The sequence below is a fragment of the Oryctolagus cuniculus genome, chromosome 12 (genome assembly GCF_051225735.1).
Source record: "Oryctolagus cuniculus isolate XC-2025 breed Fujian yellow rabbit chromosome 12, ASM5122573v1, whole genome shotgun sequence".
Classification (NCBI taxonomy): Eukaryota; Metazoa; Chordata; class Mammalia; order Lagomorpha; family Leporidae; genus Oryctolagus; species Oryctolagus cuniculus.
This window is the reverse complement of record NC_142878.1, coordinates 77,216,417-77,242,289: the sequence shown is the minus strand read 5'-3', so window position 1 is coordinate 77,242,289 and position 25,873 is coordinate 77,216,417. Positions and strand designations below refer to the sequence as shown.

Genomic DNA, 25,873 nt, shown 5'->3' with positions numbered 1-25,873 from the left:
TTCTCTATCTCTCAATTCAAATAAAAATTTTAGAAAATTTCTACATAGGAAACTCCAGGACCAGATAGCTTCTCTGTTAAATTGTATCAAACACTCAATAAGGAAAATTATAAATTCAACAAATACTCTTGCAGAGAAACAAAATGAAGGTAATGTTCCCCAACTCACTCTATAAAGCCTATACAATTACACTAACCTAAAAACCAAAAGATGACATTATAAGAAAACCATAACCCAAAGTCCTCATGAACACAGAGGCAAAAATTTGTAGCAAAATCATATCAAATGAAATTTAATAATATATAAGAAAGATTACACATCATGTAGAATTGGTCCTACCAAGGCTTATCATTTAGAAACCAATAAGTGCAAACTATATGAATATATTTGAAAAGTCAAAGTATATGATTATCATAATATAAACAGAAAGGGTATTTAACAAAAATCCAATATTTATTCATACTAAAAAAAAAAAAAAAAAACCTTCCAGAATAATAGAACAGATCTCTGTCAAGTTGAGGAAGGACTTTTCATGAAAATCATTTAACATTTGGAATAAGGTAAAGATGTATACTCTTACTCATTTTATTCAAGATTGTATTGAATATTCTAGCAATAACAACAAGGAAAGACAAATAATAAATAAATCCCAGATTGCAAAGAAAGGAGTAAAGCTCTCTTTATATTAGACAAGAAGATCATTCATTTAAATAATCTTAACAAATATACAAAAATGAAAGAAATTTTCAAAGGCTGAAGGTACAAGATAAATATATGGAGGTCTGTGTGGTGGCGCAGAAAGTAAAGCTGCTGCTGTGGTGCCTGTGTCCCATATGGGCAGTGGATAGAGTCCTGGCTTCTCCCCTTCCAATCCAGCTCTCCTACTGGAGTGTCTGGGAAAGCAGCAGACGATGGCCCAAATGCTTGGGCCCCTGCCACTCAGATGCAAAACCTGAACAGATCCCTGGGTTCCCAGCCCCAGCCACTGTTCACATCTGGGGAGTGAACCAGTAGATAGAAGATCTCTTTGCTTCTCTCTCTCTCTCTTTTTCTCTGTAATTCTGCCTTTCAAATAAATTAATATTTTTTAAAAAAGAGAAATATATACTAATATATATGCTACCAACATCAATGGTAAATTGAAGTAAAATATAATTGATGAAAAAATAAAAATAACAAATACTCAGAAACAAAATTAATAAATGATGTGTAAAACATGTTCACTAAAATGACAAATATTGCTTCAAGAAATTAAAGATCTTAAGAAACAGAGGTATATGAGGGCCAGCGTGGTGGCACAGTAGGTTAATCTTCAACCTCCAGCACCGGCAACCCATATGGGCACAGGTTCTAGTACCAGCTGATCCTCTTTCAGTCCAGCTCTCTGCTATGGCCGGGGAAGGTAACAGAAGAGGGCCCAAGTGCTTGGGCCCCTGCACCCACGTGGGAGATCTGGAGGAAGCTCCTAGCTCCTGGCTTTTGATCAGCTCAGCTCTGACTTTTGTGGCCATTTGGGGAGTAAACCAGCAGATGGAAGACTTTTCTCTCTGTATCTTCCTCTCACTGTCTGTAACTCTCTCAAATAAATAAATAAATTTTTTTAAAAAATAGAAATATATGAATATACTATGTGCCCGAATAGTATTACTCAATGTTTTTATATTTTTAGTTTTCCCCAGATTAACACAATACACTTCCATTCAAAAGTCCAGTAGGCATTTTTCCATGTAGAAATTTACAAACATCCAAAATTTAAATGGAACTGCAAAGGGGCTGGACTTTTTTTTTATCAGTTTTTAAGAAATATGAAAGTAAAACATAACATTTTAAGATATATTATAAAACTACAGCAAACAAGAAGTGTGGTACTGGCACAATTATATGCATTAGGTCCATGGAATAGAATACAGAGAATGGTATATGTTGTCAGTTGATTTTCAATATCGGTGCCAAAGCTATGTAACGTGGGAAGTATACTTTCAGTACTTCAGTAGAACAGAAAAATTTTAACTTTTCTAAGTGCACCCAAAGAAACATACACTCTCTTATCATAGTTTATACAGGAATTGACTTGACATGAAACACAGACCTCAGCCTCGGATGTCTAGCAGAAAATTGTGATGTTGCAAGATTATTATAAAGATTTCTCAAATAGGATACAATAAGCCCACAATATAAAAAACTAATCAATACATTGGATTACTCTATCAACACAGTTTTTTAAAAACTGCTCTCCTAAAGGCTCTTGTAAGAAAATAACAAAGTTACAGAATAGACGAAAATACTGCAATGTTTATATCTGACAAAATACTTTTATCTAGAATATATAGGGGAGCATTACAACTCAATAATAAGAAGATAAACATCCCAATTTAGAAATGGGAAAATGATTATAACATAAACATCACCAAAGAAGACATAAATTTCAGCTAAGCACATAAAAAGATGGCCATTGCATAAGAAATCAAGAAAGCACAAAATAAAATCATAGTAAGATATTATTTTACTCCTATTAAAGTGGCCACATTTAAAAAACTAATCATACCAAGTTTTAGTACAATGTTGTCAATCCAGAAAGCAGTTTGATAGTTTTTAGTTAACACTAAATACCTTCCCACAACCTAAGAGAAATGAAAGGATGTATCTATACAAAAATTTATAAATAAATATTCATAGATCTCTAGTTTTGAAACAAATCCAAATGTTTTCAAACAAATGAATAGATCTTCCTCTGCTGGTTCATTCCCCAAATGGCCGCAACAACCAGGCCTGAGAACCCGGAACTCTATCCAGGTCTTCAACACGAGTGCAGGGGCCCAAGTAGACCCAGGCATTGCAAGTGTCAGCATAACTCACTGTGCTACAATGCCAGCCCTTGTTCTATTTCCTTTAATACAGTTATGAAAATTAAGTATAACTATTATGCATTTTTCATGCTATAATTTTAAAATTAATCTGGGAAATTTTAATTTATTCTATGATTTTATAATGTATATTTCACTGTTCATACCCTGACTTAATATAGTTGGCAAATGTTAAGGATTTGATTTTTTTAAAGATTTACTTAGCTGAGGGGGCCCATGCTGTGGAGCAGCAGGTAAAGCAATGTCAGCATCCCATATGGAATCGGATTCAAGTCCCAGTTGTTCCACTTCTAATCCAGCTCCCTGCTAATGGCCTGGGGAAGCAGCAGAAGATGGCCCAAGTCCTTGGGCCCCTGAATGCACATGGGAGATCTGGAAGAAGCTCCTTGCTTGAGACCAGCCCAGCTCCACTGGTTGTAGCTATTTGGGGAGTCAACCTGCAGATGGAAAATTCTCTCTCTCTCTCTCTCTCTCTCTCTCTCTCCCTCTAACTCTGGATTTCAAATAAATAAATACATCTTTAAGTAAAATTTTAAAAAATTAATAAACAGATTTACTTATTTGAAAGGCATAGGGATAGAGAGAAAGAAAGACAGAGTTGTCCCCCATCTTCTGCTTCACTCCCCAAATGACTTCAATAGCGGGTAGACTGGGCCAAAGCTAGGAGCTAGAAACTCCTGCTGGGTCTCCCATGTGGGTTACCACCTGCTGCCTCCCAGGCACATAAGCAGGAAGCTAGATTAGAAGCCTGATATCTGGGTTTGGAAGCAGGCATTCGGATATGGGACATAGGTTTTAAGAAGCAGTCTGTGCAATTTCTTTGATTAAACACAAAACCGTTTCCAAGAAATTTTAATTTGCTTTTCTCAGCAAATATTGTTTTCAATCACAGTCATTTATCAGATGGCCTATGCCAGCCAGAGGGCACTGTCTTGAAACAAACTGTTGATTTACTGATCTTTAAGAAATCTACTTTGTTCTCAAGAATAGGCCACCAAGTGAAAAGACAAGATATTCTATTCCAAAGAGCTTCCAGAGGTCTGGGAATGACTTCCTATGTCCCACGACAGGATGCAGACATGGCATGGATTAAGAGATCTACTGGGCTGAACAGAAGAGAATAAAAGAGCAAAGTCCTACAGAAAATCACCAGAACACAGTATGACCACCAGAAGAAAAGGTCAATGGAAACACTGGATTTGGGGGAAGAGGGAGAATAGAATGAAAAGCCAAAGCTGACACTGTGTTGGTTGCTTATCAAAGACAGGACCATTTTCTCCAGAATTATGAGAAGTTTGGGGCAGGTAAAAATGGGTAGTTAAGAGTCAGAAAAGGGTGAACAATGGGAAATTAAATTTAGTATACCTGCAATTGGAATTATAATTAGATTCAACATAAACTTTGACCCTGTCTTGACCCATGTAAAGAACAAGAAATAATGGAACCTTTGAGTTTGAACTTGCTTCTTTGTTCTACTTCATTCTTGGTGTATATTTCTGCCCACATCATTTCTGCTCCCACCAATATGTCAGGATAACCTCCCTTTTATCTGGAGAGCATGTGCCTAGTTGGCATTTTACTGTTATTTTGCTTGTACTGCCTTTAGTGTGTGGGTGTGAAATAAAAACTAAATGTGCAGCATTGAAGTTGAATTGGATCTCAGAAATCATGGGTGATATGTCCTTATTTTACTTAGGAGAAGAACTGAGATCCAGGGAAATTAGATAATTTTTTCCAGGTATCATAGCTGGTGCCATTGTGATAAGATCATGAATAACCATGAATTTTAACCCATTTACTTTGTTTTGGAGGCACAGACTTTAGGATGTAATTTGCTGAAATGGACGTGTTCTATTAAATACCACATTAAATTTTTAAAACCAATATGCACAACAATTTTGAAAGCTTGTTTTGGACAAACTGTGACTATTAAAAAGCTGTAATGGAATGTGCTTAACACTAGCTTGTCAACATTCTTTAAAGTTATGAGGGGAGTATACTTATTTTTTGAGACAGTGGTATAGTTATGAAAGGAATTAGAAGAAAGAAGAAACATTTATATCAAATAAGAATCAAATACTGGGAGGTATCTCTGTCCATATCCAAAGAATCATACCTTATGGGCCTCAAACACAAAGTCCATATTATCACTCACATCTCTACCACACAAGCAGAGAACTGCTCTTTTTACTGTTCAATTCTGGACAAGCTTGCCATTATCATGGCAGCATAAGCTGTGCCTAAAACACCTAGTTTAAACTAACGTCATAAAATCCATTCATTTCCAAAGCAGTGTACTTACTGATTCAGGACAGGTGTGTAGGCAGTTTTATCCTCATCAATAATAGTGACCATCAGGGTAATAAGTTGGGGCCAAAAATCCAAATTCTTGGTAGTTGGTCCCTGTTCCTCCCGAGGAATGTCTTGTTTCTTACTCTGTCCACAAGGTCACACAACATGCAAAAGAGAAGGTCAAATGGGGTGACTTTAGTAAGATGTCACTGCCAAACAGGAGGATCAGAGTTAAGTGAGGACGGAAAACACTCAGGTCACGTGAGCCAAATACTACCTCAGGTTTCTTTTTTCATTGAATGGCATCCCATAGGCTAAACTAAATACAAAGTCAGGCTTGTCTTTCTAATCTCTCTTTTTATAAATTTCGATCACTCTTTGGTTTTGTTTTGTTTTGTTTTTGGTTCTGAAGTGGAGGATTTTTTTACATATTTTATTATTATTATTATTTGACAAGTTGAGATATAGACAGTGAGAGAGACAGAAAGAAAGGTCTTCCTTCCGTTGGTTCACTCCCCAAATGGCTGCCATGGCCGGTGCTACGCTGATCTGAAGCCAGGAGCCAGGTGCTTCTTCCTGGTCTCCCATGCAGGTGCAGGAGTCCAAGCACCTGGGCCATCCTCCACTGCCTTCCTGGTCCACAGCAGAGAGCTGGACTGGGAGAGGAGCAACAGGGACTAGAACCCGGCACCCATATGGGATGCCGGCGCCGCAGTCGGAAGATTAACAAAGTGAGCCACAGTGCTGGCCTCGGATTTTCTTCAATCTATTACAGTGCATGACCTAAAATTATTATTGTAGGAACTAGTCCTTGAACATTGATTCTCCCAAGGATAGAGACCAAGTTTAATGTACAAAGATGTATGTGTATGAAATTTTCTTTTAAATATTTCCCAAAGTCACATTTACCAAGTATGCAGAACTCAAATCTTATAAAGTCAGTAAGTCAGTACTGTTAAGTCCTACTCTCTGTAAATATATCTATATAACTATATGTATATATATATATATATATATCTACTATCATACAAATTTCTTGGATCTATCTCATTGTGCGCACAATTTTATTTAGTACAGTCAATTTTCCAATTCTGCCTTTTTGCTCCCCCCACATCTTCTGAATTACATTTGCCTCCTGTTAAACTCATTATGTCACCTGGCTGCCTGAATTCTACAACTGTCACTTTGAGAAAACAGAATGTAGCCATGTGGTCTATGATGATCTCAGTCTACCTTGAAGTTAACAAACTACAATAATAACTTTTCATGCTTCACAGATAAAGTTCATACTCAATAGATACAATTCTTTACAATATAAAAGCAAATTATTCTGATCATTTATTTTGTGAGTATCCTTCTTAGAAAATTCATTTCATATTTCATTTTTGAATACGCAAAAACACAAAGGCAGATATTTCTACTGAACTGTACAATTAAGCTGGAAGAATGATGGCTTCTGTGACTGTTATTGCTAAAACACTGATGAGTTTATAAGTCTAGGATATCTGAAGACTCCCATTTTGGCTCAGAAAACTCAAAACTCTGAAAAAATGTGTGTTAGTTTCTGTTGCCACATATAACTGTTTTGTGTTCTGATGTGATCAGATCCATTACCCTGAGCTGAAGAGTACCACATACTTACCTTTTAACAAGACGTGCAACTATACTTTGTTGAGTGACAATGCTACTGTGGATATAACTTAGAATAAACTCTCATGGTGAATCCACTTACTACTAGAGCCCTCCAAGCACATATGCATGTTATCCTAAGGTGTTTCCAAGAGTCACTGCTCTACTTTTATGTTTGAAAAGCAACAAATGTTAAAACATGCAGAACTAAAATAAAAATTACTTCAGATTGCCAGAATGAGCTAAAAGCTAAAGGATGAACATGACAGTCTCTTGACTACCACCAGAAACTCCTTGGCAGTCTTCCTCCCTTAAAGGAATCTCTTCTTGAGGCATATCAAGGTAAAGCAGTGGAAGAAAAGGCAGGCTTATAAATATATGGCTTGACTGACTTTAAACTTTTGATTGAAATTTATCTCTAGTTTCTGAACAGGACTTTAATATTGTTACAATAATATAATTATGCACTCATTCTATTAAGCTCAATAGATCACTGTGAAGAATTTATAAATCTGGAGAGGCTAGTGAGTTGTGACAGCTATACATAAAATTATTTCTGATGCCTACAGTGGACTACATTAGAATATTATCACTAATCATCATGACATATAGAACTATACTACATGTCTTCCATATTTTTAGTAAACAGATTCAATCAAAGCAAGTTACATTATATGTTTAACATCACAGACACTTAGGATTTCTGCAGAGTGATATGGAAAAGAGAAGACAGAAGTAGAATTTGCATCAACTCCCAAGATCCTTAGCAGTCACAAGTTGTACTTTCACCACTTTTTTATGACACCAAAGGATTCTTGGTGGTATCATATTTGCATCACAATTTGTACATTACATAGTAGTAAACCAACATGGATATTGAATCATTAAGCTTATCCATGACATAAAATTGTAATATAAGTCAGATTTTCCCACTTAATAGCATGTTTTGAAATGTTTTTCTTTGCTTATTTTCATTTTTTTGAAAGGCAAGGAGAAACAGAAAGAGCAGGGAGGGAGAGGAAGTGGGAATGGGTGAAAGAGAGGGAGAGGGAGGAGAGAAGACAGAGCTATCTTCCAAGCATTGGTTCACTCTACCAAATACCCACAAAATACGGGACTAGGCCAGGATGAAGCCAGCAACCTAGAACTCAAACTGGGTCCTCCATTTCGGGGGGCAGATCCAAATATTTGCACCATCACCTGTTGTCTCCAAAGATGTGCAGAATCAGGAAGCTGGAATCCAAAGCAGAGTTGGGCCCAGAGCCCTCGCACTCTGATATGGAATGTAAGCATCCCAAATAAACATATAAAATGCTGTTTGAAGACAAGTTTTGCAGCTGTACTATAATTTTAATAGTATAACTCATTAAGGACAGAGGTCCTACATGGGGAGTAAGTGCACAGTGACTTCTGTTGTTAATTTAACAATTAATAATCTTATTTATGATGTCAGTGATCACCTGAGAATCTGTTTCAACAAATTCCTTCACCAATCATGTCTTTAGTGGAATGCATGCTTAAAAGGATGGGGGAATTAATTATTTCTATGTAACAATTTATCAATATATCCTAAAAATCGAGTATGGTATGTGTATATAAATATATATATGAACATATATTTATACATATAATTTCATGTAGAATGTCCATTTTGTGGGGAAGAGTATAATATTTCAACATATGTAGATAACATAAACTGGCTAAATCAGATGATTATCACTTGTATTTCCTTGTTTTTCTTTATGTTTAGAACCCACCACCTCCTCTCTTCTCATTCTTCATACAGTGTTTATTTATTTTTCAATGCTTTTATTTAATGAATGCAAATTTCATAGGTACAACTTTAGGAATATAGTGTTTTTTCCCCCATACCCGCCCTCCCACCCCCACCTTCCATCCCACCACTTACTCCCTCTCCCATCCTATTCTTCATTGAGGTTCATTTTTAGTTTTTATACAGAAGATCAACTCTATACTAAGTAAAGATCTCAACAGTTTGCACCCCCCCAACACACACAGAACATAAAAAGTACTGTTTGAGGACAAGTTTTGCAGTTGTACTATAATTTTTATAGTACAACTCATTAAGGACAGAGATCCTACATGGGGAGTAAGTTCACAGTGACTTCTGTTGTTAATTTAACAATTAATACTCTTATTTATGATGTCAGTGATCACCTGAGGCTCTTGCCATTAGCTGCCAAGGCTTATGGAAACCTTTTGTGACCACAAACTCCATCAGTATTTGGACAAGGCCATAAGCAAAGTGGAAGTTCTCTCCTCCCTTGAGAAAAAAGTACATCCTTTGATGGCCCCTTCTTTCTGCTGGGGTCTCACAGAGATTCTTCATGTAGATAATTTTTTGCCACAGTGTCTTGGCTTTCATGCCTGAAATGCTTTCACAGGCTTTCAGCCAGACCAGGAAGCCGAAAGGGCTAATTCTGAGGTCAGAGTGTTACTTAAAGTGATTATCATTCTATGAGTCTGCTGTGTGGACTGCTTCCCATGTTGAACATTTCATACTTTTTAATTCTGTCTATTATTATTACCAGGCACTTGATGCTATATTTGTATGATCTCTGTAACACTTAATCCTATCTATATGTTCACTTTAATACTTAATATGATCACTTTAAAAGTTAAGATAGCATTTTTCCCACCAGTTTTAATGAGATTTGGAGTCCCATGACAAATTTTTAAACTGTACCCTTAGAAGTAAGTCCATAAGACTGTTTGCAGAAATATAAAGCTTAACAGTAATAAACTTCCTCCTCCCTCTTTATTACCCCTCTTATTTTTTACTGAGATATATTTCTAATTGACTTTATATACATATGATTAACTCTATGTTAAATAAAGAGTTTAACATATACATACAATGTTTAATACATCACTGTAAAATATAGTTGCTCAACGTGCTGTGAAACAATGGAACTTGCTACTTATCAAACCTCCCCTATCTTCTCCTCCCCTTCAACCTTCTCAGCTACTGATAATCACTATTCCAAGTTCAGATCAATTTCCTACTGATGAAAGAAAACATTCAGTATTTGCCTTTCTGTATCATTTACTTACTCCATTGTGCTGAAAATGGCAGGATTTCATTCTTTATATGGCTGAATAATATTGTGTTGTGTATATATACCACATTTTCTTCATACATTCCTCCATTGACACCTAGATTAATTTTATATTAGCTATTTGTGAATAGTGCTTCAATGAACATGGGAGTAAAGATATCTCTTTCGAATTTTGATTTCATTTTCTTCAGATATATATTCCCAGAATGGAGAAAGGTGAGTCATATGGAAGATCTACCTTTTAGTTTTTTGAGAAGTATCCATACTGTTTCCACAATGAAAGTACTAATTTGTATTACATTCCCACTGAGAGTGTATGAGAGTTCCCAGTTTGCCATATCTACCAGCATTTATTATTTGCTGCCTTTTGAAAATAGCCATTCTAACTAGAGTGAGGTGACTGATGATTGATAATCTACCATGATTTTTATTTTTCATTTCCCTGGTGGCTAATGATATTGAACATTATGTACTTGTTAGCCATTTGTATTTCTTCTTTTGACAAATGTCTATTCAGATCCTTTGTTCATTTCTTAACTCAGTTATTTGTGTTTCTGTTGTTCAGTTTTGAAAGTTCCTTATATATTATGGATTTAATCTTTTGTCAGATGAATAGTTTATGAATATTTTCTCCCATTCTGTTGGTTGCCTCTTCACTCCCTTACTTCTTTTGATCTATAGAAATGTTACAGTTTGATATATCTCTTTGGTCTAGTTTTGCTTTTGTTGCCTATGCTTTTTATTTTAAAAAAATCATTGCCCACACTGATGTCTGGAAGTGTTTCCCATATGTTTTTTCTTAGAAGTTTCATGCTTTCAGGTCTTACATTTAGGTCTTCGATCTATTTTAAGTTGGTTTTTGTATACGGTAAGAGTTAGGAGATGGGGCGCAAGCTTATTTTATATATGTGTGTGTGTGTGTGTGTGTGTGTGTGTGTCCAGCTTCCTCAGCACAATTTATTGAATGAGTCTGTCCTTTATCCAACATGTTTGAATGCTTTCACTGGGGACAGTTGGCTATAAATGCATGAATTCATACCTGGGATCTCTATGTAGTTTGTTTATCTGTTTGAATGCCATCAGCATGCTGTTTTGATTACTTTAACTGTAGTATCTTGTGAAATAACATGTTGTGATACCCTTAACTTTGTTCTATTTGTTTCAAATTGTTTCAGATATTTGGAGGCTTCTTGGGCTGTCAAAGGAATTTTAAGATTATAGTTTCTAGTTACTCAAAAAAGGTCATGAATATTTTGATACAGAATGCACTGAATCAGTAAATTGTCTTCATTAGTTTGAGTATTTTAACAATACAATTCATGAACCTGGGAATCCTTTCCATTTCTTTGTGTCTTCCTCAATTGATGTCTGATAATTTTCATCATAGGGAACTTTAAGATCCTTGGTTAAATTTATTCCAAGGTATTTTATTTTTTATACCTATTGTGAATGGCTTGCTCTTAAGCTTTTTGATATCATAATTTCTTTATCAATATGTTTGCTAATAAAATATAAAAATGTGATTGGTTTTTGTGTCTTGATTTTGTTTCCTGCAATTTTACTTAATTTGTTTATCAGTTCTAGTAGTTTTTCATGGGAGCTTCAGATTTTTCTATATATAAAATCATATCATCTACAAACAAGGATAATTTGATTTCCTCCTCTACTTTTTGTATGCTATTTATTTCTTTCTCTTTCCTAATTTCTTTGGCTGACAATTCCAGTACTAGAGAAAATGAGAATGATAAGAGTGGACATCCTTGTCTGATTCCAGATCTTAGAGGAAATTTTCATTGTGTAAAGATTCCTATAGGATAAATGTTCCTCTGAACACACTTCAGGAAACAGAATACTACAGAGATGCAGAGGTAAAATTTTGAAGAATCTTGTGTGTCGTGTCAAGGATTTTGCATTAAATCAAATTTGAAAGATAACATTAAAATATTAAAACATGGGAGTACTTTATTACACTTATATTTTAAATTACTTTTCAGAAGCATTTTAATAAAGAGGAAGGGACACACTTAGGGAAGGGTTAATATAAAAAAATTGGCAGAACTCTGACTAGCTAGTGAGAAAGAAAAGACAAGTAAGAATCAAAGGGAGCTTTCTAGAAGGTGATTAGGTAGAAGAGTTTGTAATTTCAAAAGCACCTGGACTATTGATGTAGATAGAAGAATTTAAGGGTATATGTAGCACCAGAAATCACGGTTTACAAGATTAATCATAGAGAGAGAGCGAAGAGCATTCACGGCCATCAGGAAATCTTTGGTGAAAAATTAAAAGAAGAGAATAAAAATTTACAAAAGAAAGGTATTATAGGAGGAGAGAGTTTCCTAGTAAAATGAGAGATATTGGGACTCAGAGTATATGTGGAAAGATTAGCTTCAAGTACAAACGAAGAACATGGCTTTTTCTGAGTCAAAGGATGAAGACCTAGCAGATAAGTCTCACTGAGGATGAGAAAGGAAAGCTAGGAATTTGCATCCTGGGGAAAAAAAAAAAGAGATGGTTGGGTAGACTGTGAGAGAAACAGCAGAAGTCTGAAATAGCACCAGCAAGAAATGAGAGAGCGCCTTGAATTGGATGCTCAGTGGCATTGCTGTGTAGCTTGAGATTTCAGGTGAGGGTGGGTTCCTGAACTTAATGTGACACCTATCCTCACAATCATGAGTAGTCTCCAGTCCTGGACCCGGAAGCCAAGGGAAGGGGGTGTTGGATTTACTACTAGAGTGCACAGTGAAAGCAGGAATGGAGAAAGATATTTGAATGTTGAACAAGAGTATATGTAGTACTGGAACTTATTTACAAAGAAGAAAAGAAAATAACTGAAAGTAGAGAAAAAGATCAAGAGGGAGGGAATGAGAAAAAAAAAAAGCACAGGAGATGGATTCAGTAAAATATTTGTGTTCAGGTATTCAGAGCATGAGAAAGGAGGCAAGAGAGATGAGACAAAGGGCTCTCGATTTGAAGTTGAGGAAAGCCAGGTGAGATGATTCGCCAGGTAAGACAAGGAAGCTGTGCCATTTCTGAACAGAATTTTCAGAATGTGTATTTGAATGTGTATAGATGGGTGACTACTGTAACGTGCATGAAGATGGCTTTACTTTGAGGCAGGTTAAGTAATGATTAATCATCTTGGCAACAGCTTTATTGATGATAAGCATTTGAAACACCAGGAAAGCATGCATATAAAGACAGACAAAAAGAAAATGAGATGGGGTGAGCCTGGATATTTAAAATAAAATGAGCTTTAAAGTGTTACAAAATGTAGCAAGACAAAATTAATGTTAAATCGGTAATTAGATCACCTTTACATAACATCTTTGCAACTTCCTCTGTGCCAGAGTTGGTTGCTTACTCCATGATTTCATAATCTGCAGCAGTAGGTCCACAAAGGCAAACCACAACCTCTGCAGCTCCTGACAGAATGTCACGAAGTGGTCAATGGTGGCTGGTTTCCCAGCACTGCCCTGATGTCCACCTCAGGACCAACCAGAGAGACATAAATGCTCTGCAAACTGATCATATAGGATGCCCTACTTCTATTGAACCAACTTCACAGCTTCCCATTGCCAACAACCACCATTCGATTGCACCTGAGCCTTCCCTGTCTGTCACAATAAGGCTTTCCCACTTCCCTGTCTGCTTTTGAGTCTCTGACAAATGCAAGTGATGATGATTGAATTCTTTGCTATAGTAAGCACAAACAATCTTTACTTATTTTCATTTGGGTGGTCTTCATTTATTTCCAAATGTTAAAATAAAATATAGTTAATCTCATTTTAGAGAAGAATAAATTGAAATTTATCTTAATTCCTACTTCCTCTTCTTAACTGAAAACAAAATGTGTAGATGATAGTCTTGGTTTTTGCTTTTTAGCTTCAACATCAATATATGGTTATATAGTTTATAGGCACAGGCAGCAACTGGTAGCTTTGATCCGCAAGGAGAGAAGGCCTATACTTCTGGGAATGGAGAGTCCCTCCCTGTACTTCCCGGGAAGAAAAGTCCTTGTCAAGGTCCCCACAGGTGCCTAAAGTTCAAACAATAAGGATCAATCTTTAACCCCCACGCCCTGTTATCTATAAAAGGAGCCCTCCCAACCTCTGATGCACGACTTCCCTGGCCCCCGCCCTGATGGGACCTGGGAACCTCACTGGGGACCGGAATCCAATAAAAGCTTTTGAATTAATTGATTCGTCTGCCTGGGAAGATTTGCTATGCACCAGACACCTTGCAGCAACCATGTCTAATAACACTGAGCTAAGTTTTCCTTCCAGTTTTATGTACTGAATTAAAAGGCAAGGTTTTAGAAGACAAAGTTACAGATGCCCATGCACTTTGTGAATTCTTGACTGCTCAAACTACTGAGTAACTCATTTGAAGTTTGCGAGCTATGGGCACAATCCAGTTTTAAATTAATTTCCAATTGATTTTTCCAACTTCTAGAGAATTATTTAGTGTGACCGTTTTATTGTCAGTACCCTATTGTTCTAAAGGTTTCAACCGAAGTTGTTAATCTTTCTGTTCATAGAATCACGGTTCTTTCATTTGCTTCTCATAACAGTATTGGTTAAATTATGCTCAATTATGAACAGCAGAAAATCAGTCCTGGATACAAGGACAAAATCAAAAGCTTTCAGCTTTTCACAGACTCCTTCCTCTGCTTTCGCAAGCAGAAAACCATCAAAATGATATGATGATATCCACAATGCATGTATTAGGATAGCTTTTCTTGGTAATCCTAGGAGGCTAAATTCCAGCTGGTTTTCTGGTTACACATAAGCAAAATGAATTCAATCTATTCTTCTGGTGTGAAGGGGTGGACAAGAAGTCAAAAACGCAAGGTATAAAATGTTTCATGGAGGTTTCAATCAAAAAAAATAAGGTGTGGGTGGGAGGGAAGTTATGTGAGGGAAAAGCCATTGTAACCCATAAACCGTACTTTGGAAATTTATTTTTATTAAATAAAAGTTAAAAAAAAGAAAAATAAGGTGAAAGAGGAGAATAATTGTGAGGATATATTAACTTTATGTGAGAAAATTGTGTTCCCTCACAGAGATGTTTAGAATCTCTTTCCTTCATCAGCTCAGACAAAGGAAGGCAGGCTATATTCCAGGATTCTGCATCTGGAGTGAAATCAAGCAGACAATCCAAAGACAAACACAGGAGAGAAAAAGATACAGAAATCTTGCAGAAATAAATGCGAACTTTTTTTTGCTCTTATTTTTTCTAAACTTTTGAGAACAGCTCATAGCTCCGCCCACAATACTGCATCTTTCTTCACTGTTACTTAACCACACTGTAGCACTAAAAAGGCTACAGAGAGCATCCAGTGTGATTTCTAAAGATGTAGAAACTAAACTTGGGATAGTGCAAAGTGATCTATCCAAGATCATATAAGGTGAAAAAATAAAGAAAAAACAGGTCTTGAAGATTTAATATTCTCCAAAGAACTTAATGCACTTTACTCCCTTCTCCTAAAGTTAAAGAAAAATCACTTCACTGATATAGCAGAAAATAGAGTTGCATTTGCTTTTCAAGGCATAAAGAAGCAAAAGCAGCACTAATAAATAGGTCGTCCTTTCCTAATTAAAAAAGTGTGAAAGCCACTGCTAAATCTAAGCATGAGTATTTTAAGTTTATGATGTAAAAAATCTCCCTATATATCTTAAAACCTAATATAAACAGAGCATAAGATTGTGCCAATATTTCTCTTTCCTTTGGTCTTTTCCCTCTCTCTCCCTCTCTCTCCCCTCTTTTTCCCTCCCTCCCCATCTCTCTCTCTCTCCCAACTTCATCATCTTTGATTTACTTACTTCCATGGTTATTCCCACTATTAATATTTAATGCCAATTTCAAAATATTGACTACCCAAACTGATCTGTACTTTGCATCGATTTAATTTCCCAAAAAATCCCAAGCATGTATCTTTCCTTGTAGTTGAGTGGGATTTCTTTAGTCACATTTAAGATGTTAATATATATTATTTTATGTCAATTTAAAAAATAATAATTTAAAATATGCATAGGGAAAATTTCATTAGAATCCATGAATTATAGCACATACAGATATATTAAAAAGAACATATTGAGGAGTGAGATTAAAGACTATATTCAAAGTTGCTTACTAGTGTTTTTCTAGGTCTGGCCCATGGAACATCTATGTTGTTATATATACTTGATGTTAAAGAATCTATTATAGATCTAATAAATCAGGTGAAGTGGACACATGGCCTTGGAATCCATACTAGCATACACAGAACTGCTCTCGTGAAGTTCCTGTGTTCATAGGAAGAACATGAGGACTCCATTCCCCACATTCTAGTAACTGGTGTTGCCTGTTATTAAGTCAAGTAAAAAATAGGCCTGTCCTGGATGCCATGTAGCACTCAAGGGTTTTCTAGACTTTGCACTTGTCGTGATAACAAAGCACTTCCCTTTCATCTTTACATCTGTCAAATTTCCATCTACATACAGTTATCTAAGAGGAGGTGGACTATCTTACTGCATATTTATAGTATCCCTTCATGGATTCCAATGCTAGATCCTTTTGTAAAACACTACTTTTAAAATTTATATTCACTAGAACATTACTGCAATTCTTAAATAGCTTAGTATGCTGTTACTAATTGAGAATAAAAAACTGAGGAACTGGTTGTCTTGAAAATGATCATGGGGGTGGGCAGGTGTTGTGGTGCAGATGCTGCTGCTGTTTGGGAGGCCTGCAGCCCTCACTTAAGTGAGCAATGTCATGGCTCCTCAGCCTCCAATCCCGCGAGTGTACCTGGGAAGGCACCAGATGATGGCCCAAGCACTTGGGTCCCTGCCACACATGTGGGAGACCTGGTTGAAATTCCACACTCCTGGCTGTGGAATGGACCAGGTCTGGCCATTACAGGAATTTGGGGCAGTAAACCAGTGGATGGAAGATCTCTCTCTCTCTCTCTCTCTCTCTCTCTCTCCATCTCTCTCTCTCTCTCTCTCCATCTCTCTCTCTCTCTGACATCCCCTCTCTGTCCCTCTCCTCTCTGGCACTCTGTCTTTCAAGTAATAAAAACGAATGATCATTGGAAACTAAAACTACGTCAGTCTGATGAGGAAAAAAAAAAGAAATTTCCAGATAATAGGATATTTCATTTCATGACAACAATATTTTTAAAGAACTTCACTAGATTCTTTCAGTTTCAAAAAATCAGAGGGGCCAGCACTGCAGCTCACTTGGCTATCCTCCGCCTGCAGCGCTGTACCCCAGGTTCTAGCCCTGGTTGGGGCGCCGGTTCTGCCCCTGTTGCTCCTCTCCAGTCCAGCTCTCCACTGTGGCCCCGGAGTGCAGTGGAGGATGGCCCAAGTGCTTGGGCCCTGCACCCCATGGGAGACCAGGAGGAAGCATCTGGCTCCTGACTTCGGCTCAGCGCAGCGCGCCGGCTGTAGAGGCCATTGGGGCTGAACCAACGGAAGGAAGACCTTTCTCTCTGTCTCTCTCTCTCACTGTCTAACTCTGCTGTCAAAAAAAAAAAAAAATCAGAGGTATCCTGGCATTTAAATTACTAAAGCATCATAGTATAACAGAAAAATAATATATATAAAATAGAAAAATAAAATTGAACATGGTATCAAAAATATATTCTAGCTTCAGCTATGATTATGTTTAATGAATTTGGAATGGCATTAATCTCTTCAAACTTCAGATTCCTTTATAAATATATTTATACATATACATAATGATTTATTGTATATTTTATAAGGAACTAGAAAAGAGTAGCTCAAAGTTTTCCAGAACAAAAAAAAAATTATGAATGTTTAAGGAGATGGAAATTCTAATTATGCTGATTTGATCATTAAACATTTTACTTATGTATTGAATTACCACACTAATGCCCCATAAATATGGGCAAACATATGTTAATGAAAAAATAACACCTATCACTTGTAAATAGCTTATGATATAGCCGGGTTATTTAAAAATTGCCTTCTACCAATCTATGTCTTTTAACTGCAGTGTCAAATTTCACATTCCTAACATTGAAATGTTGTACCTCTGATGATTCTAACAATCACAGATGGTTCCTGACTTACCAGGGATTTTGCTTATAATTGTGTTACTCTACAGTATTGCAAAAGCTAGATGCATTCATTGTAAACCATACATGGGCATCTGGAGTTTGATCTTTCCCTGGGCCAATATGTGGTACAGCTCTCTCTTAAGATGCAGTCAGCCATGCAATCTCAAAGCTAAATCTCAAATCTCATAGGGTACTGAGTTGCTAAGCTACGATATTTAGTAGGCTAGGTATCCTAAATGCATTTTCAATGTATGATATTTTCAACTTAAGTAGAGTTTATCAGGATATAATCCTATTGTAAGTCAAAGAGTATCTATACAGAGGTACTTCAAAAATTCATAGAAAAATAAAATTAAATTATGTTACAAAACTTTTTGTATAGCTTTTATGCCATTTTTCATAAAATTTTTGAAGCTCAATCATATTTATAAAATATCTTTAAAAATAGATATTTGTTGCCTTAATACATGAATGTTCACATTTAATTAAATTTATAGTATATGCCCTAAAAACTGACAGAGTTCTTGGCAGGACCCCAGAAGAGATGCATATGAAAATTTCTTGAATATAAACCATCACTACTATTTTAATGGTTAAAGTAATAGTTTTATTCTTTCCTCTTTACATAAATTGACTTAGAATGAAAATGAAGATATAATAGATCAATCTGATGGCAATTTCTCTTCCATTTGAGATGTCATATCTGTAAATAGTGGATAGTGCTTCAATCAAGATAAGCAAATGTCAGAGAACATGGTAACCAACTTTCAATACACAATGGATTATTCTATAGAAGAAGATTAAAATATAAATTGGGGGCCAGCATTGTGGCAAAGCAGATAAAGCCACCACCTGTGGAGCCGGCATCCCATATGGGTGCCTGTTAGTGTCTCGGCTACTCCATTTCCCATCAGACTCCCTGCTGATGGACTGGGAAAAGCAATGAAAGACGGCCCAAGTGCTTGCGCCCTTGCCACCCCTGAGGGAGATCGGGATAAAGTTTCTGGCTCCTGGCTTGTGCCTGGTCTAGCCCTGGTGTGCCCATCTAGGGAGTGAATGAGTGGATGGAAAATATCTGTCTCTCCATCTCTCATTCTTTCTGACATTCAAATAAATAAAATATTTTTTAAAAATAAATTGGATTCGTAAAGAAAATAATACTAGTGTTTATTAATAAAATTTTCAATAGATTAGACTTCAATACAATATAAGAAAAAATTTCTAAATAATCATTTCCAAAAGTTATAAATTCCAAACATAAAAAAACTCTTTTTAGGGAGTGTTGTACATGGAATCCCTTCTCTATAGTTTCTCTAAAAATTGAAATTCAAAAAAATTTAATACACATTTCTAAAAGTATATGCCTGAAAGTGGCCTCTCACATGTATGCTTCCAATTTGAAGTCTTAAGAATTTGGCAACTGCCCATTCTAGTGTCTTAGAACATCTGCTCTTTAAATTCAGTCATCATGGCACACACACCATAAAATCTCACAAGAAAGCCCAAACAGCCCATTTGGAGAGGTTGAGGCAGAAAAGAATGGAAAGATCTGGTGGACTTCCCAGCCAACAGCTAGTACCACTTTGCCAAGTGAGGAAGCCTTTGGAAGTCCACCAGCTCCTAACTATGCCAGCTGAAGCCACATGGAACAGAGAGAAGAGGTTATCATGCAGCTCTGGCTCATTTTATAGATCTACGAGTGAAATAGGCTACCATCATTCTTTTGAACAGTTAAGTTTTGGGGTGATTTGTTATTATTTAATTATTGTTATTATTGAAGAACAAACTACTGAAATAGAATTTGACACTGGAAGTGGGACATTAATGTAATAAAAACATAAAACATGTGACATTGATTTGGGACTGAGTGGGAGTGAGCAGAAACTGGAAGGGCTTCAAAGAGATTGTTAGTGAATATGGAGATTTGTTGGTGAGAGCTCAAAACACAGCAAGGCAAAATTTTATTTCAGGCAATATAAAAGGTTGCTCCTGTTACTTTCTGGGGGAAATGTGGCCACGCCATAACCTGCAGGAAGTATGGAACAAAAAAACTTAAATGCAAACTGGTGGACTTGGAAAAATGCTGACTACTTCGTGGATTTTCTCTTAGTCATGTAGAATAAGAAACAACTGCAGGGATAAGTGGCCTCACAGCAAAACTGATTAATTTCCAAGCAGAATTCAGGGGAAATACAAAGATTCCAGGTCTCTTTGGATTCAAAAATAATATTTTCTCACCCTCAGTCTCTCTGGAAATCAAGATTCTCAATATAAGAAATACCTTCATAGAACACATCAAATTCAATATGCTTGACTAGTGTATGTTTAACTTTGTAAGATAGCTGGGTCCAACAGAAAGTTTCCAAGTAGCTCAAGTATCTTGTATAGTTTCTAAGAATCTGAAGTGCACTGTTCCACAGGCCTATAATTTTAAATCTAAGGTAGAGAAGGTGCATCTCAGAAAGAAATATCAGTATTGCTTTTATCTAACACAATGTCCACATGTACTTGAAATAAATGCACCCAAGTTTGGACTGAAAGTGATTGAGCCCATATAAAATAAATGCAGTCTTTGACTCTCCAAACTGTATGGTAAGTAAACAGACTAGAAAGCTACTTCGTTGGAATCGTGAAGCATTTATTGAGGAACAGATGACTCAAACTCAAAACCAAGAGCACAGAGAATAGAGCTACATGTCAAGAAGAATCATTCCGCTAGTGCCGCGGCTCACTAGGCTAATCCGCCTCCTGCGGCGCCGGCACTCCAGGTTCTAGTCCTGGTTTGGGCGCCGGATTCTGTCCAGTTGCTCCTCTTCCAGTCCAGCTCTCTGCTGTGGCTGGGAAGGCAGTGGAGGATGGCCCAAGTGCTTGGGTGCCTGGCCCCGCATGGGAGACCAGGAGGAAGCACCTGGATCCTGGCTTCAGATTGGCACAGTGCACCAGCCTTAGTGGCCATTTGGGGTGTGAACCAATGGTAAAAGGAAGACCTTTCTCTCTGTCTCTCTCTCTCTCTCTCTCTCTCACTGTCTAACTCTGCCTGTCAAAAAAAAAAAAAAAAAAAAAAAGGCAAAAGAGAAAGAATCATCCCAAGAGAGTATGACTGTATGACTAGGGTAATCAAGACCTGGGAACATGGTCCTGGCTCAATTTCATAATTTCAATAGACAAGTGGCTGTGTGTTTTCTGTTCCCTCCTTTTTGGAACAGAAACCCTTACTACAGTTACCCTATTTCTATATCAACACTTTCCTGCTGTGTTGGGTGTGTTAGGATGTGGACAAATTGTCCCTTTAGTTTCTGAGTTTTTGGGTAAAAAGGAACCCTACTTAGGCCACTATACCCAAGGAGTCTCATCTCTATTTGGACCTTTTTAGATGTATCCAAAACTTAAAGCATGGACCTAATTCTATAATATATCTGCATTATGTGATTCATGAATTCATGCCCTTTCCCCTCCTCCCTGTTTGGCACAAATGATAAGGTGGCAGAACCACAAGGTAATAGGGACCTCGTTCACTCCATCACTGCCTGGAGTAGTGAGTCTCTTGTTTGTAGATAAGAGTGTCACATCCCTGTAGCCCATCTAACTTCAGTGCACCTCTGTGATAGTTCCATGGGTGTTGCTAAGGTTGCCAAGGTCCTTCTTGCTGAAACCTGTGCCTGTTTTACTGCTCAGTAAAATAAAATTGCAAAGTCATACAAGGCTTTTCTTTCTCATTCGGGTGTGATCAAAATGTAAGGGATTTAACAGTTGAGCACTCAACATATTAGAATCCTAGGAATACCACAAAAAAATTACATGGGATTGGAAACTTGGAACATGAGTATATTCTTTCACAGTTTTGGAGGTGAAAAGTCTGAATTGAAGATACCGTCATGGTTGGTTCTTTCTGGAGGCTGTGAGAGATATCCCTTTCCATCCTTTCTCCTCGCTTTAAGGGCTGTTAGCAACCCTTGAGACTCTTCAGATGGCGACCACAGAACTTCACTCTCTGCTCTGTGTTTACAGAGCTGTCTTCTCTCTGTGAGTCTCTGTATGCTAGTTTTCTAGCTCCTTTAAGAATACTTGCCATTGGACTTAGAGCCTGCTGCAACCTAGGATGATCTTACTTTTAAATGCTTAACTATGTTGTATCTGCAAATGCCCTTACTTCAAATTGGATCACGTTTTGAGGTTCTGAGTGGGGAAATCTTTTTTGGGAAGGGCCCCATTAAACCACTGCATTCTCCATCCTCCCTTGGGACCATATGGGATGTGTTCTGTAGTTTACCAGTTGGTTTTCAGAGGAAAAGAGCCTCAATTTGCCATGGAAGTCACCAGTTCATAGCAACCTTCATTGTTCTTCTCTCTTACTTTTCTTACTTTCTTTACATATTCAACTTCTCTTTCCTGAAATCACATCTCAAGTGCGGTACCTACATGCCTTTCTTTTAGACTTTGCTTTTAAAGATTCCAAGATATGACATGAAGCCCAAGTAGACTGAGTTTTACAGACTTTCCCTGAGGGAGAATAAAACTTAACATTCAAGCTTGGTGTTTAGCTTAGCATGTAAAATGCTGGATAGGATGCCTGCCTCCCAAAACTGAACCTTGGGTTTGAGATTCAGCTCTGAATCTCGACTCCAGCTTCCTGTGAATGTGGATCCTGGAAAGTGGTGCTGACTGCTCAAGTAATTGGGTTCTTGTCACTCATGTGAAAGACCTGGATGGAGTTCCTTCTCTCGACTCTACCCGTAGGAGCTGCAGGCATCTGGGGACTAAACCAGCAGCTAGGAACTCTCTCTACCTATGTGTCTTACTCTGTTTCTCAAGAAAATTAATTTTTAAAAATTAAAAGGTTTATCTGTAATTCTGAATCCATCTTTATAAAATGTAAACTCATACACTTTTTCTATGTTTCAGGTGTCACTACCATATTCCTTATGTTTCTGTCAAAGTTATTTTCTCAAAATCCCTTTTTTCCTTAGTCTTGAAATATTATGTATAACTTTTGTTGTAGATTCAGGATTATTAAGTGTTTCAAGAAAGTACTTCTTTATATTTTATCCTTGAAACTGACAAATAATTTCTCTCTAATACTTGAGCTCCTATAAATATACTTATCCATGGAAAAGGAATATAATTTCTTTGAAAAAAAGTATTCATTACTACAATAGTGTACAATGTACAATGAAAAGAGACTAAGTGTCTCTTTTCAATGAGTGAGGAATTCTCTTAAACATAGAAATAATAAACTTACTGCAAGTACAAAAGATCCAATGGAATTTAAATAGCCAGATGGAGAAAACAAAATATTGTGAATGATGATAAGTATATTTGTTTCCTGATGCTGTGGAGCAGCTTTAACAGTAATTTAACAACACTTTCATTAATGAACATTGATTGTCACACAGTTTCCTTGGGACAGCAGTCCTTGCACAGCTTCACGGGGCCCCTCTGCTAAGTGTTCTAGAAACTCCAATCAAGGTGTTGGCTGGGGCTAGGATCTCAACTCAGGCTCAGGGTCCACATGCAAGCTCACATGGTTATTAATTTCCTTTATCTGTAGGACTCTGAAAAGTTTGACTCCTTAAGATGAGCAGGACCATCTCCCTGACATCAGTAAAGGCCCAAGCCTGCTAATAAGGAATGAACCTCCCTTGATGAGGCCGAGACCTCTATGTAATCTGTCTTTACATTAATTTTATTTAAATTGATTAGGGACCTTAATCATATCTATAAAACACATTTACCTTTAGCATATAACATAATCTAAATGTTGGTTTAGATTTTCGTGTTAAATTTATGGTTTTTTTCCATATTATTGTATAGAAGCAAGGCATAAGTTCTACCCACATTCAAGGAAAACATTACATAAGAACATGACTCATTGGGGCTTATTTCAGAATTCTGTCAATCACTGCAGGGAAAAAGTTATTTTAACATCTTATTCAGAGTAAAGTGATATTTAATGCCCCAAATTTATCTTCTGCATGGTAGATTAGAAATTGTGAATAAGCCTTTTAATTGCCATCATTCAAATATTGAATGAAAGAGTATAATCTGTAAAGTATAAAACCACTGTGGAAAACAACCTGGAAGAATTGAGTGAAGTCACTTGTGCACACACCCTAACTCCCTGTGATTCCACAAACAGGCAAACACCCTGGAGAAACTCCACAACTATTCATGAGAAGACACAGACAGATCCATTTAGTGAAACTTGTTTTCCATAGCCATACCTCCCCAAACTGGACATAACCTCTCCCTTACCTATAGAACATATCAAAAAGTTAAGATTTATTTATATATTGGAGTTCCTATATTAGAGCAAAAATGAGTGACCAACTATATAGCAATTACTACTTCGGGCCTGGCACCAATCCCTTACTGATAATTTTAGGTGCTAACAGCACACAATTGTGCTCTCACTGGAAATTGTCCCCGGAAGCAAGAAATTGACTCAGCCAAGGTTGCTCCCTCTTCCTGGGGGCAGTGCCAAACGATTGGCTTGTCCTGTAGTACTAAAGTTCATTTGCTTTGCCTCAATCAGGCACGGCTTTGAAGGGACATTCCTACATTTTTTTTTTGACAGGCAGAGTGGACAGTGAGAGAGAGAGACAGAGAGAAAGGTCTTCCTTTGCCGTTGGTTCACCCTCCAATGGCATTCCTACTTTTAACCTTCCAGAAGGACTGACTGGGTCAGCTTCTCCCTCTGCCAGATCTTGCTTTCCCACTCGACTATATATAGTTCTGCTGTCCAATACCATAACCCAGCAGCTGCATGCAGATACTGAAATCTATTTTAAAATAAAATTAATTTAAGTACTCAATAGTTACTTGTGGTTAGTGGCTACAGCTAGTTTATTGGGTAGTACAGGAATGGAACACTTCAACCACTGTACAAAATTCTTTTGGACAGCCTATGTTAGTGCATTCCTAGGTCAAATTTCTATATGTAATTCTCTACCTCAGAATCTGTTTCCAAGGAATCTAAACTAAAACAAATTATCACAACAGCAGCATGGATCAGAATCAAACAGGATACTGAGGTCAAAGAATGAGACATAGAAGAACATATTCAGTGTGACTCCACACATACAACAGTTTAAAAACAGAATTAGATAATAAACTGCATGGAGAAAGTTATGTTTACATATGGTAGGACTATAATGAAAGGCAAGGAAATCAGTAATACACATAGTACAACAGTGGTTATTTCTGGAAACTAGATGCTATCAGGGTAATCTTTCTAAACCTCTATTATTAGTACTTGGGTGCTCTATCAGTTTTTAAACACAAATATTCACTCTTTTCCTAGAATATTTTTCATAATAAAAATATCTTAAGGGGCCAGGACTGTGGCATAGTAGGTTAAGCCTTCCACCTGTGGTGCCAGAGTCATACATGGGCACCTATTCGGCCCTGGCTGCTGCACTTCTGATCCTGCTCCCTAATAATGGCTTGGGAAAGCACCTATGTAGGAGATCTGGAAGAAGCTCCTGGCTCCTGGTTTTGGATCCGCTCAGTTCTGGCTGTTGTAGCCATTTGGGGACTGAACCAGTGGATGGAAGCTCTCCCTCTCCCCCTCTGTAAATTTGCCTTTCAAATAAGTAAACATATCTTTAAAAAACCTTAACATTAGCAATTCTCATACACACAACATATTGTTATTAACTAGAGTCAAAATGGTGGACAACAGATCTCTTAAACTTATTCCCACCTAACTAAAATTTTGTGCCCTATGACCAAAGTCTCCCCAGTCACCCCATCCCTTACAGGCCACTAGTCACTACTGGTTGTTCTGATAATTAACTTGAGAGGCAAAGAGAAAGAGAGAGAAAGAGAGAGAGAGAGAGATACGGAAAGAGCGAGAGAGCACTCATCTGCTGGTTCACGCCTCAAAAGCCTGCAACAACTGGGACTGAGCCAGGGAAGACACTAGGAGCTAGGAACATAGT

At 37.1% G+C, this 25,873-nt stretch overlaps 1 protein-coding gene across 1 annotated transcript in view; it reads right to left on the bottom strand.

The window, feature by feature from the left end:
• Nucleotides 1-25,873, bottom strand: part of UNC13C (unc-13 homolog C) — a 645,143-nt gene that overhangs the window by 252,531 nt on the left and 366,739 nt on the right. The window contains exon 17 of the mRNA XM_017348010.4: nucleotides 5,167-5,300. Coding sequence (XP_017203499.3) covers nucleotides 5,167-5,300 — 134 coding nt within the window. The remainder of the gene's footprint in view (nucleotides 1-5,166; nucleotides 5,301-25,873) is intronic.